General features: G+C 54.7%; 1 protein-coding gene across 3 annotated transcripts; it reads left to right on the forward strand.

The window, feature by feature from the left end:
• THEMIS2 (thymocyte selection associated family member 2) lies at positions 1-15,883 on the forward strand. 3 transcript variants are annotated; one of them, XM_044913920.1, is made up of 7 exons: positions 1-96; positions 2,259-2,399; positions 5,047-5,457; positions 9,635-9,787; positions 10,175-10,707; positions 12,936-13,092; positions 13,684-15,883. In XM_044913920.1, the coding sequence occupies exons 1-7, from the start codon at positions 3-5 to the stop codon at positions 13,737-13,739; spliced, it is 1,545 nt and encodes a 514-aa protein (XP_044769855.1). In that variant the 5' UTR covers positions 1-2; the 3' UTR covers positions 13,740-15,883. The 3 variants fall into 3 exon arrangements, with proteins under 3 accessions (XP_044769855.1, XP_021539285.1, XP_044769856.1); XM_021683610.1 differs by having other exon boundaries at positions 9,635-10,707; XM_044913921.1 differs by lacking the exon at positions 9,635-9,787 and having other exon boundaries at positions 5,047-5,366; positions 10,132-10,707.
• The last annotated feature ends 801 nt before the right edge of the window (positions 15,884-16,684 follow it).

Consider the following 16,684-nt stretch of genomic DNA (forward strand, 5'->3'; position numbering starts at 1 on the left):
GCATGGAGCCGGTGTCGCTGCAGGACTTCGTTTGCGCCCTGGACCTCGCCTCCCTCCCGCGTGTGCTGCGGGTCTGCTCGGGGGTCTACTTCCAGGGTGAGTGAGGGGCCGCGACCCCGCGACCCCCGCCCCCGCCAGGCTCTCGCTGGGTGGTGCGGCAGGGGCGCTGCCCGGGCGACGGCAACCGAGTCACGCTGCCACTGCCCAAGCCCAAGTGTGACTTGGGGCCACAGTCAACCTCTCTGGGCCTCGGCTTTTGCTTTCGTGGAATGGGAGAGCGCTCATTGCCCCGCAGGGTGATGATGAGAAGTCAGTGAGCTTAGACACTCAGGTGGGTGGAACCGAGCCAAGCGCGGGTGAAACCGCTGTGCGCACAGACGGAGGTCTGACCGTGGGAAAGCGGAACATCCGGGCTCGTGCCGGGTCAGCCCTCCCCTCCTCCCCCTTGACGCCTGTCTACGCGCCTTCCAGCCCCCTTCGCCCTCGGCTTTGCAACCTGATCTATCAGCTCTTCAGTTCTCAGCTTGAATCGCTGCTCCCTCCAGCGCCTTCCCCGCTCGCCCTCTGCTCCTGGCGCACCTGCACATCTGCCTACGTGGTTCCCAGGGATGGTACATAGAAGGGGCTCAGTGGCTAGTTGCTGCCTGAAGGAGAAGAAGGGAGAGATGGACAGGCAGTGGAGGGGAGGGGAAGCTGCTCGGAGGGTGAGGCGCCAGAGGAAGAGGGAACTTGGAGACTGGTTGGAGGGGGAGAGGCTCCTTCCTTAGAGGGGTGCCCTGCCCGGTCTGCTCCCTCTTTCTCTTCCCTTGCTTTGCCACAGCAGCCTCCAGTGAAGTGTTCTGAGGCTCCAAGGGGGAGTTCGTACACCAAGGGGGAGACACATGGAGGGCCACACAGGTGGCAGGACGTGCCACCACACACTGGGTTTGGCCAGCTCCACTTGGGAATCTGGCAGATGTGGGTTCAAGTGCTGACTTCTCCTCGGGGGCTCCCTGCAGGCTTCTCTGCTGTTTGCGCTCCTGCTGACATCCTGTGACTGCGGCCTGTCGCAATGGCTGCTTCCTCATTCTGCCTGACCCTGGGCGTGGGAAGTGGTGGACATTTGGTGAGAGAAGACCCTGGGCGGAGGCCAAGGGGTGGGAGCAATGGGAGCTAGCTGGGTGGTGAGGGGTTCCCGCTGTACAAACACCCTGGGCTGGGGTCCCCGTTCTGCCCCCTTTGACCTGATCATCTGAGGACCCCACCCAGCCTCACCCAGGGACAGCTCATTATTTAGGACAGGGAACCGGTCCTCCCTCGGAGGGCACTCGGGGGTCTTTACTGCAAAGCACATCTGCAGTCCGGTGCCCAGCACCCCAGCTGCTATTTGCACCAGCCCTGAGGGGCCGCCGCCTGAAACTGCAGACAGACCTACAGTTTATGAGACCATGTGCATTTTTCTGGGATAAGGTGTGGGATTTTCATCAGCTTCTCAGGGCCATTGTGAAAGCCGTGCTGGGGATGTCTTGGAAGTGTGTGGGGGGGGGGGGGTGTCAGGTGGTGGCCTCAGGGCTGACCTATGTGCACTGTCCCATCCCACGTCAGCAGACAGAGCCTGTCCACCCCGTGGGGGAGATCTTTATCGAGCACCTTCCATGTTCCGGACACTGCTTTAGACACCTTTAGAGTTGTTGAGTGGGGCCGCTGTGCTTGTTGCTGGCAGCCCAGAGCCCTGCCTCCTGCGCCCACCCTGTCAGTGGCTCTCCGTTTTCACCCGTGCTGCCTTTAAACACAATTCACATGAAGAAGAACCCACCAGCGCGAGTGTCAGGCTGTGTGTGACCTCCAGGCAGTCACTGCACTTCTCTGGGCCCGACGTGGTAGCCGTACGTAGGCAGCTGGGACTTAGGGCTACTTACTCGCCCAGGACCTCAACACACGCTTAGAGGCGAGGCCTGTGGCAGCTGCAGGGGTCCTGGGACGGACCAGCCCTGCCTCGCCTGTGAGCTCCGCTTAGGAGGCATGGGGAGGGGAGAAGGTCAGAGAAGTGTCTCACAGAGGCGTCTGCCCAGAGCTAAAAGAAGGCACAGGCAGGGTTCCTGCTGCCTGAGTCCAGCTGAGCCAGGGGCCTCCGGTGGGGAAAGACAGGGAGGGCCACCCCGGGCAGTAGGAACATGTGCAGAGCGGAGGCAGAGTGCGGCCTGTGGGGGCGCAGGGCGCAGACCAGCCAGCACTTGGCCCTTGCGGACCCCCGGGAAACTGGATCTCTCTCTCTGCAGGCTCCATCTACGAGATCTGTGGGAATGAGTGCTGCCTCTCCACAGGGGACCTGATCAAGGTCATCCAGGTTTGCCTCCAGAAGGTGGTCTGCAAGAACCCAGAAACGGGCCAGACTGTGGAAATCTCCCCCAACTTCCCTGGTAAGACAGGCAGCTCTGTGTCCCCCACCACCCCCAGGACACTGGCCCCCTCCAGCCCAGCATGCGCTCCCACCCCTCTCGTTTGCACCTGGACTCTCCCATCCCCCACGGCCCTGCCCCAAGGCCAGGGATGTCCTCTGAGTGGTCTCACGATGCCCTTACCCTGGGGTGGCTGCCCCCTCTCCGTATCCATCTCTCTGGTCACATCTGCCTCTCTGGCCGGGACTTCCTTTGTTCTAGGTCTTTGTCTCCGTGCTCGTGTCTGTGTTTGCTCACACATCCCCCTGCCACACATTTACTGACACGTGTGTGCCGGGCCGTGTGCTCAGGATGCACCCGGTGCAGGCCTCTCCAGCGGGAGCTTCCTGGGTGGCAGCAAGAGGAGGGCAACAGGAGACGCGGAGTTTAGAGAGGGTTCCTGGCAGGAGGAGCCTGCCTCAGGGGTCTGTGCAGGCTTCCTGGAGGAGGCGGCACCTGAGCGGGAGGAAGGACTCCCAGAGGGAGTAACACGGAAAGGAGCATGTGCGTGTCTGGCGCTCCAGAAATGACAGAGCTCGGTTCCTGCGGGGGCTGCGTAGCGGGCCGTGGGCCGGGACGCTGAAGCCAACGGCCTGGATGAGAATCCCGGCTCTGCCCGCTACTAGCCGTGGCCGGTTCCTGGCACCGCTCTGTGCCTCAGCGTACTCTTCTAGAGCAGGGTAGTCAGGCTTGAGGTGAGGGGTCAATGAGTTGCCAAGAATGAAGGGCTTAGAACAGGGCGTGGCCCAGAGCAGGTGTAGTCCGAGGGCTCCTTCTTGTATGCCTTCCTGTGATGGCCTGAATGGGACGGCTGAGGGCTTGGGTTCCCGTGAGGGGCAGGCGGTGGGGAGGCAGGCGGGAAGCCGATTGCCAGAGGGCTTTGGGGGGCCACGGGCACAGCTTGGTCTTGGAGAGCACCGAGGAGCCAGTGAGGGTTTTAAATATGCAAGTGGTGTGCTCTATTTTGTATTTTGAGGGTTTTTCCTTTTTATTCTGAAATGTGTTCAAGTTCACAGAAGACTTGCTAAAACCACTGTACACCCTTTATCCAGAGTTACCAATTGTTTTCCAGTTCACCAACATTTTGTTACATTTCTTTCTCTCCCTCTCTCCACGCACATGCACATACACGAACATATATTACTATATGTGTATGTGTATATATGTATTTTTTCCTGGGCCATTTGAGAATGAATTGCAGACATGATAACCCTTTTAAAGGTTACTCCTTATATTTACTAATATTACTCCTAAGTACAAGGACATTTGTTCATAAAACTATAGTTCAGTGATCAAATTCAGAAAATTTAATATTGATATAATACTACTTTCTAACCTAGTCTATTCAAATTCCAACAGCTGCCCTAATAAATGTCCTTTATTAGTCGGTTTCCCCTTGATCCAGAAACCAATCCCAGATCACATCGGTTTCTTTCTTTTTTTTTTAATAGGAATTTCCTTCTCCATTTTTTTTTTTTTAAGAGAGAGAGCACGCGTGTGAGGCGGGTTGGGAGGAAGGAAAGGGGGAGAGAGAATCTTTTTTTTTTTTTTTAAGATTTTATTTATTTATTTGAGAGAGAGAGAATGAGAGAGAGCACATGAGAGTGGGGAGGGTCAGAGGGAGAAGCAGACTCTCCACCGAGCAGGGAGCCTGATGCGGGACTCGATCCAGGGACTCCAGGATCATGACCTGAGCCGAAGGCAGTCGCTTAACCAACTGAGCCACCCAGGCGCCCAAGAGAATCTTTAGCACGTACACACCCAGTGCAGACGTGGGATTTGATCTCATGATCCTGAGTTCGTGACCTGAGTCAAAATCTAGAGTCAGATGCTTAACTGACTGAGCCACCCAGAAGACCCCAGATTACATATCGATTTCCTAATCTCCTTCAGCCTTTGTCTTGACATCAACTTTTTGAAGAGTCTAGACCAGTGCTTTTGGATGTCCTTCAGTCTGGGTTTAGTGTGATGTTGCCTTGATTAGACTCGTGCTGGGCGTTTCGGGGCAGGAAAACTCTGGAAGCGATGTCTGGATGTGGACTGTTTTAGGCTGGTACAGTGGCAGGAGAAGCGTGAATGGGGACAGGGGGAGAAGTGGATGGGGGAAGAACAGTCGGGCCACCAGAATTGGCAGACAGGATGTAGGGTGAAGGGGGGTGGTCAGAGGTCATTTGGCTAGGAGCTCCTGGGTTTCTCATTTGGGAGAGAGGGGGACAATGCTGCCCCAGCATGGGGTGATAGGTGTTGGATGTATGGGATTGGAGTGGTGGTGAGGAATATGGAAGCAAAGTTGGCAGAGTTGGAGGTAGGTATGGTTCAGGAGGTAGGCAGATGTGGCCATTGTCAGTGTCTTTTGGGAAGTCCATCCCTGCTCTGTGGGCAATCCCTCTGTGTTCTTGCCTCTCCGAGTAAGGAGGAACTGTCCCCATCTCTGCCTGTCACTGTCCCTTCACACATGGCCACTGGCTGCTTTTTGCCCCTCAGCCCTGCAGCCTGGATGTCCAGATGCTTGGCGCTTGTCTTTGGGAATTCTGACTGGGTTCTCTCTGGCAGACCAGGGCCTGGTATGTGTGGCCCTGGACCCAGCAAGGTGCCATCCCACCTTGACACCCTCTCCTGTGCCCCACAGGCCGCTTCACCCCCCTCACCGGCCCTCAGAGCTACAGAACCTTGGAGGAGTTGCTCTCTGCTGCAACCCAGCGCTCCAGGAAGCTGCCCATTGGCTTCATGTCAACACACAGAATCAGCACAGAGGCCAGGGTGGTGCCCAGGGACCAGCCCCTCCTGCTCGAGGATGTGGAAGCATACCATGGGACCTACCGTGCCCGCTGTGTGCTAGACACTGAAACCCAGCAGTTCATTCTACACCTGCCCCTCTCCCAGAAGGGGCCCTTCTGGGAGTGGGAGCCTGGTGCCCCTCAGCCCCTGCTCCAGGCCCTGCAGGACCCAGCCCTGAGTGACCGCCTCTTCACCTGCTCCACCCTCCCCTGGCGGTCCCTGATCCTGAGGCCCCAGTATGAGCTCCAAGCCATCATGCACAGTGAGTGGTTCGGGCAGGTGGGGGAAGGTTGGTGGGGCGAGAGAGGGGCCCCTGGGAAGCTGCTCAGATGGAAGGTACCCCAGGGACCAGGCTGCCTACCCAGTACATAACAGAATAAAGAGTCCCAAATAGTGGGAAGTTAGTAAAAGGAGACAGGAAAATGAGGGAACTTAAGAGTGAGGTCCCACTCTTTATAAAATTAGGCAAAAGTTAGATTGTGCGCTTGCTAGTAACTAGGACAAAGCAGCAGTTACAGAGTAAAACCGGGACCATTTGCTCAGGAGAAACAGATTTTCCTGCCTCTGGGGAGGACGGCACTGTTCCTCAAGGTCCCCTCCTGTCTGCGTGACAAGGGCACTGGGTGAATCCCTGGCTGTTTCTGAGGACAGGCTGGTGGCCGGAGCGAGCGGGGCTGGTGAAACAGGCAGAAGCTGCCCAGGTCTGGCCGCTCGGAGGCTGAGCCGGAGCAGAGCCTAAACGGGTGCCCTGGGGGACAGAATTTGAGGTTCCGCTCTCTGGCAGTCACCGGGGGAGCAGATGCTCATGGTTGCTGGTGGGCTCCAGAGCCAAGTGGGAATGCTTTGTCCTGATTTTTAAAAAGCCTTGAAAACCATTATGGAAAAATTCAAACATATACAAGCAGAGGGTAGTGTAACAGACCCCATCACCTGACATCACAGTCATTAACTCAGGACCTATCTGTCCTGTTTCATCTCTGCCCACCCTGCCCGATTATTTCAAAACAAACCCCAGGTATCCTGTCATTTCTCATATAAATACTTCAGTGTGTCTCTTTCAAAAATAATTTTTTTAACAGGCACACAGTACCATCATCACACCAAAAAAATTAACAGTAACTCCCAATACCACTATTTGGTGTTTGAACTTCCTCTGCTGTCTGATAAATTGTTCTCCAGTGTATTCACAGCAGGCCCCAGATAAGAGCCACAAGACTGCCGTTGATTGTTCGGCCTTTTACACCTGTTACTCTGTAGGTTCACCTTTCTTATTTTTCTTACAATTAATCTGTCGAAGGAACTCGGCCATTTGTCCTGTAGGCTCTCTCACATTTTGAATTTTGTTGCCAGCGTCCTTGTGATGGAGCCAGCGTGCGTCTGACCCCTGTATTTCCTGTTGTGTTGGGCCCAAGGCCACCCCCAGGGGAAAGCAGGTGTTCAGCATCACTGGTTGTACAGGCTAAGGACGGGAAACCACCCCCACCAGTGAGAGGATGCTGGCAACACTCGCTAAAGCACGTCCCCAGGCACCAGCCGAGGACCAGCCTTGCAGGCAGGCTTGTCCAGGGTTAGAAGCCTCAGGCCCGCTGTTCGCTCTTTTCTGCACATCTGTAAACAGGCCCTCAGAGGCTTGACCAGACCCAGGAGGCAGTTCTCATGGCTGCATGAGGTGTGGGGCCAGGAGTCCCCCCCCCCCCCCCCCGGCCCTGTGCCTGTCCCCACCCTAACAGCACCACCCTCGCCCCGTGGTGTCGATCATATGCAAGGGATGGGCCAGCAGCTGTGATGTGAGTGGCTGTTGCTGATCCCTGCCTAGACCCCTGATTGCCCTAGGAACCTCAATAGAGGTTTTAATCCTAGTGTTCCTTCTTCATCTAGTAGTCAGGAAACTACTACAACCCCCCTCCCACCGCCCGCCCCCCGCCCGGCTTTGGTTCGCTTGTACGAGAAATATGGGACATTGTGTTTCTATATGTCAAGGTCCCAGGGCACCATTCTCCCTCCGCTCTGGCAGACCTGGCCGGGTTCTGCCTGTTTCACCAGCCCTGCTCTGCACGCTGTCTCCAGCCTGTTTGGAAGACCGTCCTAAGAAATGACCTATACTTTGTTTACTCGTTCTTTTTTAGAGATGTATTTGAGAGAGAGAGAGTGCATGTTGGGGAGGGGCAGAGGGGGAGGGAGAGAATCTCAAGCAGACTCCTCGCTGAGCGCAGAGCCTCCCTCGGGGCTCGATCTCACATCCCTGCGATCACAACCTGAGCTGAAACCGCGAGTCGGACGCTTAACCGACTGAGCCACCCAGGTGCCCGTTTACTAGTTTTTAAAATGAATTGGCTCCCTAGCATTCAAGTATGATCGTTTAGGTTTTTTTTTTTTTTTTTAAATCATCATTATGAACTCACAGATGAAATGTTTTCAGTGTTCCAATCCACTGGAATTATTATTGATGCTCACATTATCTCTGCCTTGGCCCGTGGGAGCCTTTTCAGTTTGGCTCCTGAATCCTTTTGACACACACCTGCATGGTCTTAAATAGATTTTTCTTGCTTTCTGATATAAGAGGTTCCAGACTGTTACATATTTCTTCCCCAGGAAGTTATCTCTTTCCCAGGGAGCCCTAGCATCTTGTGGGAAATGGCAGTAAGAGACCACAGTCTGGGGAACCAGGGCTTTTAGTGGTGGGTCGAGCGTGGGGGCTGCCCTGGTTGATGAGGCAGTTCAGGTAATTCATAAAGTACTTTGAAGAAAAAAACCAGAACAGTATAATGAACCCCCATGTGCCTATCTCCCAGCTGCAACCAGACATCAGCTCACCTGGCACAGAGCAAAAATCCCAGCACTGTCACCTGAGGCACGTCACCACCCGAGCCTCAGTCTTCCTCTGTGAGGAAGGAGGCCACTCCTCCCTCCGTCTTCCGTGTGGTACGGCTCAAACGCAGTGGACGCTTACAGAGCCACCTCCTGAGTTTATAAACCAGGTACTAACCGATGCCCAGAGAGGAAACAAGTTGCCAAGGTCGTTAACCAGTGTTTTTATTTTTATTTTTCTTAAAGATCCATTCATCTATTTTAGAGAGAGAGAGAGAGAAAGCGCAAGCGGGAGGGGCAGAGGGAGAGGCAGAGAGAGAATCCCAAGCAGACTTGGCTCTGAGTGAGGAGCTGGACTCGGGGCTCAGTCTCACGACCCCGAGATCATGACCTGAGCCGAAATCAAGAGTTGGACATTTCACTGACTGAGCCACCCAAGTGCCCCTCTTGATGCAGTTTTATCTCTTTATTTAAAAATGCAGAAAGGAGGGACGCCTGGGTGGCTCAGTCGGTTAAGCGTCTGCCTTCAGCTCAGGTCATGAACCCGGGGTCCTGGGATTGAGCCCGCCTCTCCTTCTGCCTGCCGCTCTCCCTGCTTGTGCGTGCACTTTCTCTCTCTGACAAATAAATAAATAAAATCCTAAAAAAAAACCCCAAACCACAAAAATGCAGAGAAGATTTGGGAAGGTAGCTTATAAAATTACATTCAAAATTCAATTAAAGTTTAAAAAGTGGTTGAAAGAGGGGCACCTGGGTGGCTCAGTTGGTTGAGTGACTGCCTTCAGCTCAGGTCATGATCCTGGAGTCCCTGGATGGAGTCCCGCATTGGGTTCCCTGCTCAGAGGGGAGTCTGCTTCTCCCTCTGACCCTCCTCCCTCTCATGCTCTCTCTCTATCATTCTCTCTCTCTCTCTCAATAAATAAATAAAAATCTTTAAGAAAAATAAAAAGTGGTTGAACGAATTAGATATCTGATGCTATTAACAAATTATCAACTAACTATTACCTAGATGTGGTAATGGCATTGTGGTTATGTTTTTGTTTGTTTGTTTGTTTTTTTAAGATTTTATTTATTTGACAGAGAGAGGCATAGCGAGAGAGGGAACACAAGCAGGGGAAGTGGGAGAGGGAGAAGCAGGCTTCCCACAGAGCAGGGAGCCCGATGCGGGGCTCGATCCCAGGACCCTGGGATCATGACCTGAGCCAAAGGCAGACGCTTAACGACTGAGCCACCCAGGTGCCCCTGTGGTTATGTTTTTAACTTTATCCCTTCTCTTAGAGACACACACTGAAAGGTCAAGATGACATGTGATTGTCCTGATTCAAAATAACCCAGTGGAGGGGGACAGACAGGGTATGAATGAAAGAAGATGGGCCGCGAATGAAATACCGAAGCTGGGTGGTAGGGGGTTCACTATACTATTCTACTTTTGTAAATGTTTAAAAGTTTCTATCATTGCTTTTGAAAAGAGGTTAAGGAAAAGAGTGAGCAAGGAATCTGATGCCATAGGAAAATGCTGGCAGAACAGAACAGGGAAGAGTTCAGCCAGCCCAGATATCTTTGCTGGGGTGCAGGGACACCCCTGGGCTGGTGTGTGGGGTGCCTCCTGAGCCGACCTCCCCTCCCCACAGTGCGCAGGACCGTTGTCAAGATCCCCTCCACCCTGGAGGTCGACGTGGAAGATGTCACCGCCTCCTCTCAACACATCCACTTCATCCAACCACTGCTGCTGAGTGAGGTCCTGGCTCGAGGAGGCCCCTTCCCTATGCCCACGGAGATCCTGGAAACTCCGGGGGGGCCCCCCATCTTCCTTGGCCCTTGGGTAGGCTCCTTACAGAAAGGCCAGCGGCTCTGCATCCATGGCCTGGCCTCACCACCCTGGCGGATCCTGGTCTCAGCCAAGGGCCGGAAGGTGCCCAGACACTTCATGGTCTCTGGGGCTTATCAGGGCAAGCTGCGGCGGCGGCCGAGAGAGTTCCTCACGGCCTGTGACCTCCTGGGTGCTCTCCAGCCAGGCCAACCGCTCCGGGTCGTGGCCACAAAGGACTGTGAGGGCGAATGGGTAGAGAGCCCCGGGTTCACCTCCCTGGCTGTGGGCGACAGGCTGGAGGTGTTGAGGTCTGGCCAGGCCCAGGGGGCTCAAGGCCAGGACATAGATGTCTTGGTGTGTCAGCGGCTGAGTGACCAGGCTGAGGAGGAGGCGGAGGAAGAGTATGAAGAGGTAGAAGGTGAAGACCAGATTCTGCTGCCCCTCTACGTCTCCAGTAGTTTTGTGGAGGAGATGAGTGATAATCGGCGCTACAGTCTGGAAGATCTGATGGCCCAGTTTTCACTGCCCTGCGAAGTCAAGGTGGTGGCCAAGGAGAGCAGCCATCCTGCTGACCCTCTGCCCTCCTTCCCAGGCCTGCGGCTGGAGGAGAAAATCATGGAACCCTTCTTGGTGGTCAGCCTCGACTCCAACCCTGAGATGTGCTTCGAGATCCCTCCCCGGTGGCTGGACCTGACTGTTGTGGAGACCGAGGGGCAGCCTGGCCAGCCAGCTGGGACCCCCCCGGTAGCCACAGTAGAGGAGGTGACAGATGCCTTCTACTACACCCTCCGGCAGTTACCAGTCTTCGAGAACCAACCCCCTCCTCCTAGGCCCCCCAAAAGTCAGGGCCTCGGTGGGCAGAAGAAACAAAGCGGCAAGAACAAAAGTGCCCAGGTACCAATATGCCAAAGCGGGCGGGGAGGGGACCCCGCCGGGGTCGCTGCGGGTCCTGCCCGTTCCTTGTCCTGCCTCTCGTCTCGCTCTCAGTTGTACAGAACTTGCAGTTTCTACACTCACACACTGTGCACCCATTCTTCTCACGCGATCCTGACAATCTGATGCTGGTGTGATGATTCATATTTTACGGGCGAGACAGTGAGGACTCGGAGAGCCAGAGACTTGCCCAGAGTCCCAGTCCAGAAGTGGGAGGCCTGAGCCGGAGCGTGAGCTTCCCTGGCTGTCCCCTCATTCAGGCTTCCTCAGCGCTCACCTAAAGCGGGTCCGCAGCCCCTCCCCCGCCTGCCCACAGTGGTCAGAATGGCCTCCCAAGCCCTTCCCTGGTCATCGATGGGCCTCGGCCCCATCCTCTGAACCTTCAGTGGCTCCCCATGGCCTGGGGGTAATGTCAACCCCCTAGCGTGGCGTCCAGGTCCAGGGAGTGTCCTTTATAGGCTGACTTCAGCCCCCCCCCCCCACCAGACCCATCTTCCTCCACCCACTCTGGTCCACACTCAGCCGCAGAGCAACTCCCACAGCTTCCTCCCGCCAAGATTCCTGCCTCAGCGCTTTCCGCGTGCGCCTTTTGCCAGAATGTGCTTCCTCTTTGCAGTGGGCACGGCTCAGCTCAGGCTTCCTCTGGCAGCGACGGCCTCCCCCCCCCCCCCCCCGTTTTCCCCCTGCCACGGGGTACGCGGCCTGGGGGTGCAGGTAGGGGTGCGGGCGGCGGGACAACACCTCGTCTCGTGTGCTGTCAGAGGTCTGGGAGGACAGGGACCCCGCCCGGTCCCAGGCGGGCAGACAGCGCCAGTGAGCGCTGAACTGACCCAAACCGAGTCACAGGCACGGGGAAGGACCCGCTTGGGGCGCAGTGCACTCGCTGTGCGGCCTGAGCTCTCCGTTTTCCCGCCCGTGAACCTGGGGTGAGGTCACTCGCTCACAGAGCGGCCTTAGCTGCGGCCACCCGGGGGTCTGCTCCGCGGCGGGCACGTCACCGGCATCGCCCCCCACGGCTCTCCAGACGTCCCTGTGAGCTGGGCGCTGAGAGATGGCGCTCCCCACAGCGGGGAGAACAAGAGGCACAGAGAGGGAGGGTAGCTGGCCTGAGGTCACACAGCCAGCAGACGGCAAGCTGGGGTCTGACGCTGGGTCTGACGGCCAAGCCTGGGCACCGAGCTGCGGGCTCTGCTGACGACAGATGACCTGCGTCAAAAGCACGGTGTGAAGTGTAGCAAGCTCGCTGTCTGGGGACTTGGGGAAACTCGTATTTTGTACCGCGAGGGTAGGTGGTGGGATGGCAGCAGAAGTGAGAAAGATGAATCTGGAGCGGTTTCGGCCTCAGGAGGGGCTTGCATGTGTGGAGGAGGGGGGAGGGCAGTTGTTTTCTGACAGAACAGAGAACGGACGGGGACATCTGAAACACAGGCCTTCCTGACAGCCAGGGAGAGAAGCTAGGACAAAAAAGGGAGAGACCTCAGTCCCCGCTTTTGCTCCTGTTGGAAGGGACTTGGGGCCCAGGCCCTGCCCACTGCCCTCGATCCTGCAGCTTTTCTCTGCGCATCAGCATTCCCCACCGCTGAGTAGGGGCCCCGCATCCTTTGCTTTCCAAGGCGTAGTGTGTGAGCAAGAGCCCGAGCTTTAGAGGTCACGGACATGGTCCTGGGTCTGAACCCTGGCCCAGCTCGCAGTCCTGTGTGAGGCATGACACGGCACGCTCTCTCTGAGCCTGTTTCCTCGTGGGTGCATCGGGAACTCAAACAGCTCCTCGGAGGGTCCCCTGAGGGTAAACGGACAGGTGTGCATATGGCCTAAGGTGGGAGTGCAACAAAAGTCCTCCTCCTTCTGGGCCCCTCTCGGCTCTGGCACTCTGTCCTGAGATTTTGTGACTGCTTTTTGCCCCTTCAGCAGCAGACGTGAAGGACACTGACTGAATCCCCTCTGTGGAGAAACTCAGGGCACCCTGTCTCTAGCCCCCAGCCCTTTCGTCTCTCATCCTGGCCTGTCTCCCCTGCCAAGAACATTTCATGCGCTAGAACCAAAAACACTTGGGGTCCCAGGAAGCCCTACCCTGAATAGGAAGTCAAGAGGGGAGCAGAGGAAGTGACATTTGAAGGAAATTACATTTCATGGACTCCGCTGCCCCATTTCTTGGTACCCTGCTGACTTCTGCTTTTTCTCCTACTTAGGCTTCTCAAGTCTCAGAACTGCCGCAAGCCTCTCTGCTCCCCAAACCCAAGATGAAGACCCTGCCACAGAGTGCCAAGGACAGTTCACATACATACAGCAAGGTTTCTGCCCACACGAAGGGCCTCAGGCACATTAAGTCCATCACAAAAGATCCAGGTGAGTCCCTGTGAGCCCCTGTTGTTGCTTCTCCCCTGCTTACTCTGCTCCTGCTTATACCTCTGACAGCAGCAAGGCCCTGCCCTTGAACAGACCCTTCTGCAGTCCCAGTTGGACAGAGGCTTTTAAGGGATGGGCTTGGGGCGCCTGGGTGGCTCAGTTGGTTAAGGGTCTGCCTTCAGCTCAGGTCATGATCCCAGGGTGCTGGCATCGAGCCCCGTGTCCAGCTCCCTGCTCAGTGGGGAGTCTGTTTCTCCCTCTTCCTCTGCCCCTCCACCCGCTTGTGCTCCCTTCCTCTCTCTCCCTCCCTCAGATAAATAAAATCTTAAAAAAAGAGAGGGGGTCCCTACTGTCCCTCTTCCAGGGGCTCCAGAGTCCTGGCAAGGAAAATGAGTTCATCTCCAACATACTACCCTCCCCGAGGCATGCAAGGGGAGTATTTACACTGAATTCAGACTGAATAATTTGTAGTTTCTGGTCTAGCAGGGACCTTAGAGCATCCTGACCAACTCCTTCCCTGTCCGGTGCCCTAAAGAGGGGAAGGAACCTGCTTAAGGCCAAAGATCATCATTGACTTGAACTCCTTTGTAGGTAACGATGAACATGATTATGAAGAAATACTTGAGACATTTCGGAACATCCTTTAGATGCTGGAGGAACCCTGCTTCCTAACTGCTGTTTCTCGGGGAATCTCTGATACCAGCCAACCGTTACAAGCCTTTACAAGACCTCAGACAAGATCTCATGAAATCAGACTGTGGACAGGAAATGGCTTCGTGGGGACCAACGTGAAAAGGGATGGCCATTGTACCAGTGCTTTCCTCAGGTTCTAGGTTCCTGCCACTGAGGGCTGGCTTGTTTGGGCCCAGCACCTTATGCTGGACTCCCTCAGCCTCAGAGCTTTGGTATACAGAGGAGCCAACTGGGTTCTGTTCAGTCCTGAGTCCCCAACATCCGTGTCTCACTGGTTGGTGCAGGAAGGAATCCAAGACCACCAACCTTGATGGTAGCAGCACAGTGTTTCCTGCCTCTTGGTAAAGGGAACTCGATCCGGAACACACTGCCCTGAGAGCCTTTTCTTCTGTTTGCCACCCCCTCGCCCTCCTCCTCCCCCACCAAACTCTAAGACCCTGAGAGAGCAGGACTGTGTCATCTGTGTAGGACGCAGCACGATAGTTGCACGTGACGATCCAGGATTTTTTCACTCTAAAACCATAGAATAAAAATGACATCCGGGCATCTGGAAAAATGGAAAGATACCATGTAGTAGGGTCTGTGTGCCAGACCCTTTATAAACATTATCTAAATCTTCAACTCTGAATAGACAACAGCCTGATTTTAAAGGTCAGAAAACTAGCTTGAGTGATCAGGTGCTTCAGGAGGGCTGACTAGTCGTGGGCCTGGGTTAGCATCCCAGCTCACCACCTATCAGCTGTGACTATGAGCAAGTTCTTTTAAACTAAGCTTCATTTCCTTCATATGTAAAATAAAACTAACGGTTATCTACCTCACAGAATTGTTCTAAGGATCAAATGCGATAACCTTGGTGAAGTATTTAGTGCAGTGCCTGGCGCGTAACGAACAGTAAGAATATTAGCATCATTCCTGTTGACCCAGATCACGTAGCTGTACCTGTCTCTACAGCCTGTGTTCTTTCTCCACCCCCACACCGTCTCCCAGGCATGGAATCCTTCCGTGTCTGGAATATTCTGAGCTCCTAGACTGGAGATGGTGTGTGCGCACTGGTTGGCGAGCCTCCCCATCCAGCGTAACAGAAACCTGTGTCTACGCAGACACTAACTCGGCTTCCAAGGTCAGTCTAGGTCTGTTCCATGAGGTGAGACCACAGGCCTCACTTCCTGGAAGTGGTAGGGCTTTGGTTCCTAGACGGAGGCAGTCACAGAACCAAGCACTGTGGTCAGCAGAGGACAGGAGATAGACAAAACGGTGACCGCAGTCCCCAGCTGAGGCGGGAGTGGAGAGTGTCGGTCTGGAGCTCCTGGATTCGAGGGAGCACATCTGAGTATGTCCTTCCTTGGTCTGCTGACACTCCACTGAGCTGTCCAGACCCACTTCACCTCCTAGGCCTCCTGGCTTCCATACCCCCGCATGGCGCTCTCCAGGCGAGCACCGAGCAGCTAACACAAGCTGCTGGCCAGTCCCCATGCCTTCCTCCAGAGACCGGCTGAACCGCCCAGAAGGACCCTGAAGAGCGTGCTCCGGGACAAGCAATAAATAAGAAAAATACAGAAAAGAGTTCCTCTTTGGCACAGGACCCCGAGGGCCAAGCCCATATGCAGAATACCAGTAGTTTTCACTTCCACGACTGCATTTAATTGTGGCCCCAAATGGGGCAAGATCACAAAAGGGGGCAGAGGGGGCTACCAGCTCCTACAGAAGGGGGTTTCCGAGTGGCCAAATGCTGCAATGAGAAGCAAGCAAGCAAATTCATATATAGGAAAGCTGGGCTGAAAAGGAAAACATGTTTGAAAACCACAACTGTGAATGTTTTATCACAGCAGTGGGGGTTGGCAGGGACCAAAGGTGGATGATGCCCGTGGGGTGCTTTTGTCTTAACGCTGAAATAAGCCACTGGACGGTGGGGAGGGTGTTACAGTGGGGCTAGGGGATCCCCCTGAGCAGTGGCCTCCAAAGCGAGCACACACTCCTGGGAATATACAAGATGTACACTGGGAAACAGGAAAGAATTATTAGTCCATGCCTTCATATTTAGTTTTCCTCTTTTCTCATTTCTATTTTTTAATGTTTTGTGATGTAGAGAACATGCTAACACAGGAACAGATGTAAATAACTGCTAAATAAATGAACATAAACTGGAGATGCATACTCAAAAATGGATCGAGTTCTGAATTTCCCTCCAATACATTTTCAAGTTTGGTTTTTTTTTAAGATTTTATTTATTTATTTGACAGAGAGAGACACAGTGAGAGAGGGAACACAAGCAGGGGGAGTGGGAGAGGGAGAAGCAGGCTTCCTGCGGAGCAGGGAGCCCCATGAGGGGCTCGATCCCAGGACCCTGGGACCATGACCTGAGCCAAAGGCAGACACTCAACTGACTGAGCCACCCAGGCGCCCCTCAAGTTTTTTTTTTTTTTTAAAGATTTTATTTATTTATTTGACAGAGAGAAAGCGAGAGAGGGAACACAAGAGGAAGAAGCAGGCTTCCCGCTGAGCAAGGAGCCTGATGCGGGGCTCGATCCCAGGACCCTGGAATCATGATCTGAGCTGAAAGCAGACGCTTAACGACTGAGCCACCCAGGCACCCCGTTTTTTTAAAAAGTAATCTCTACACCCAACATGGGGCCTAAACTCATGACCCCAAGATCAAGAGTCACATGCTTCACCGACTGAGCCAGCCAGATAGCCCTCCCTCAACTGCATTTTTTTGTTTTAAAGATTTTGTCAGAGAGAGAGCATGAGCACAAGCAGGGGGAGCGGCAGGCAGTGGGAGAAGCAGGCTCCCCACTGAGCAGGGAGCCTGAAGTGGGACTCGATCCCAGGACCCTGGGATCATGACCTGAGCCGAAGGCAGACACTTAACCAACTGAGCCACCCAGGCTGCATTTTTTAA

This window comes from Neomonachus schauinslandi, chromosome 4 (assembly GCF_002201575.2).
Source record: "Neomonachus schauinslandi chromosome 4, ASM220157v2, whole genome shotgun sequence".
In the NCBI taxonomy this organism is placed as follows: Eukaryota; Metazoa; Chordata; class Mammalia; order Carnivora; family Phocidae; genus Neomonachus; species Neomonachus schauinslandi.

What these genes read in the sequence shown, in the direction of transcription:
- THEMIS2 (XM_021683610.1), top strand. Translation starts at nt 3, where the DNA reads ATGGAGCCGGTGTCGCTGCAGGACTTCGTTTGCGCCCTGGACCTCGCC. An exon ending in GCTCCAAGCCATCATGCACA is followed by an intron (nt 5,458 to 9,634) that starts GTGAGTGGTTCG and finishes CCCTCCCCACAG; the next exon opens with TGCGCAGGACCGTTGTCAAG. An exon ending in GCAAGAACAAAAGTGCCCAG is followed by an intron (nt 10,708 to 12,935) that starts GTACCAATATGC and finishes TCTCCTACTTAG; the next exon opens with GCTTCTCAAGTCTCAGAACT.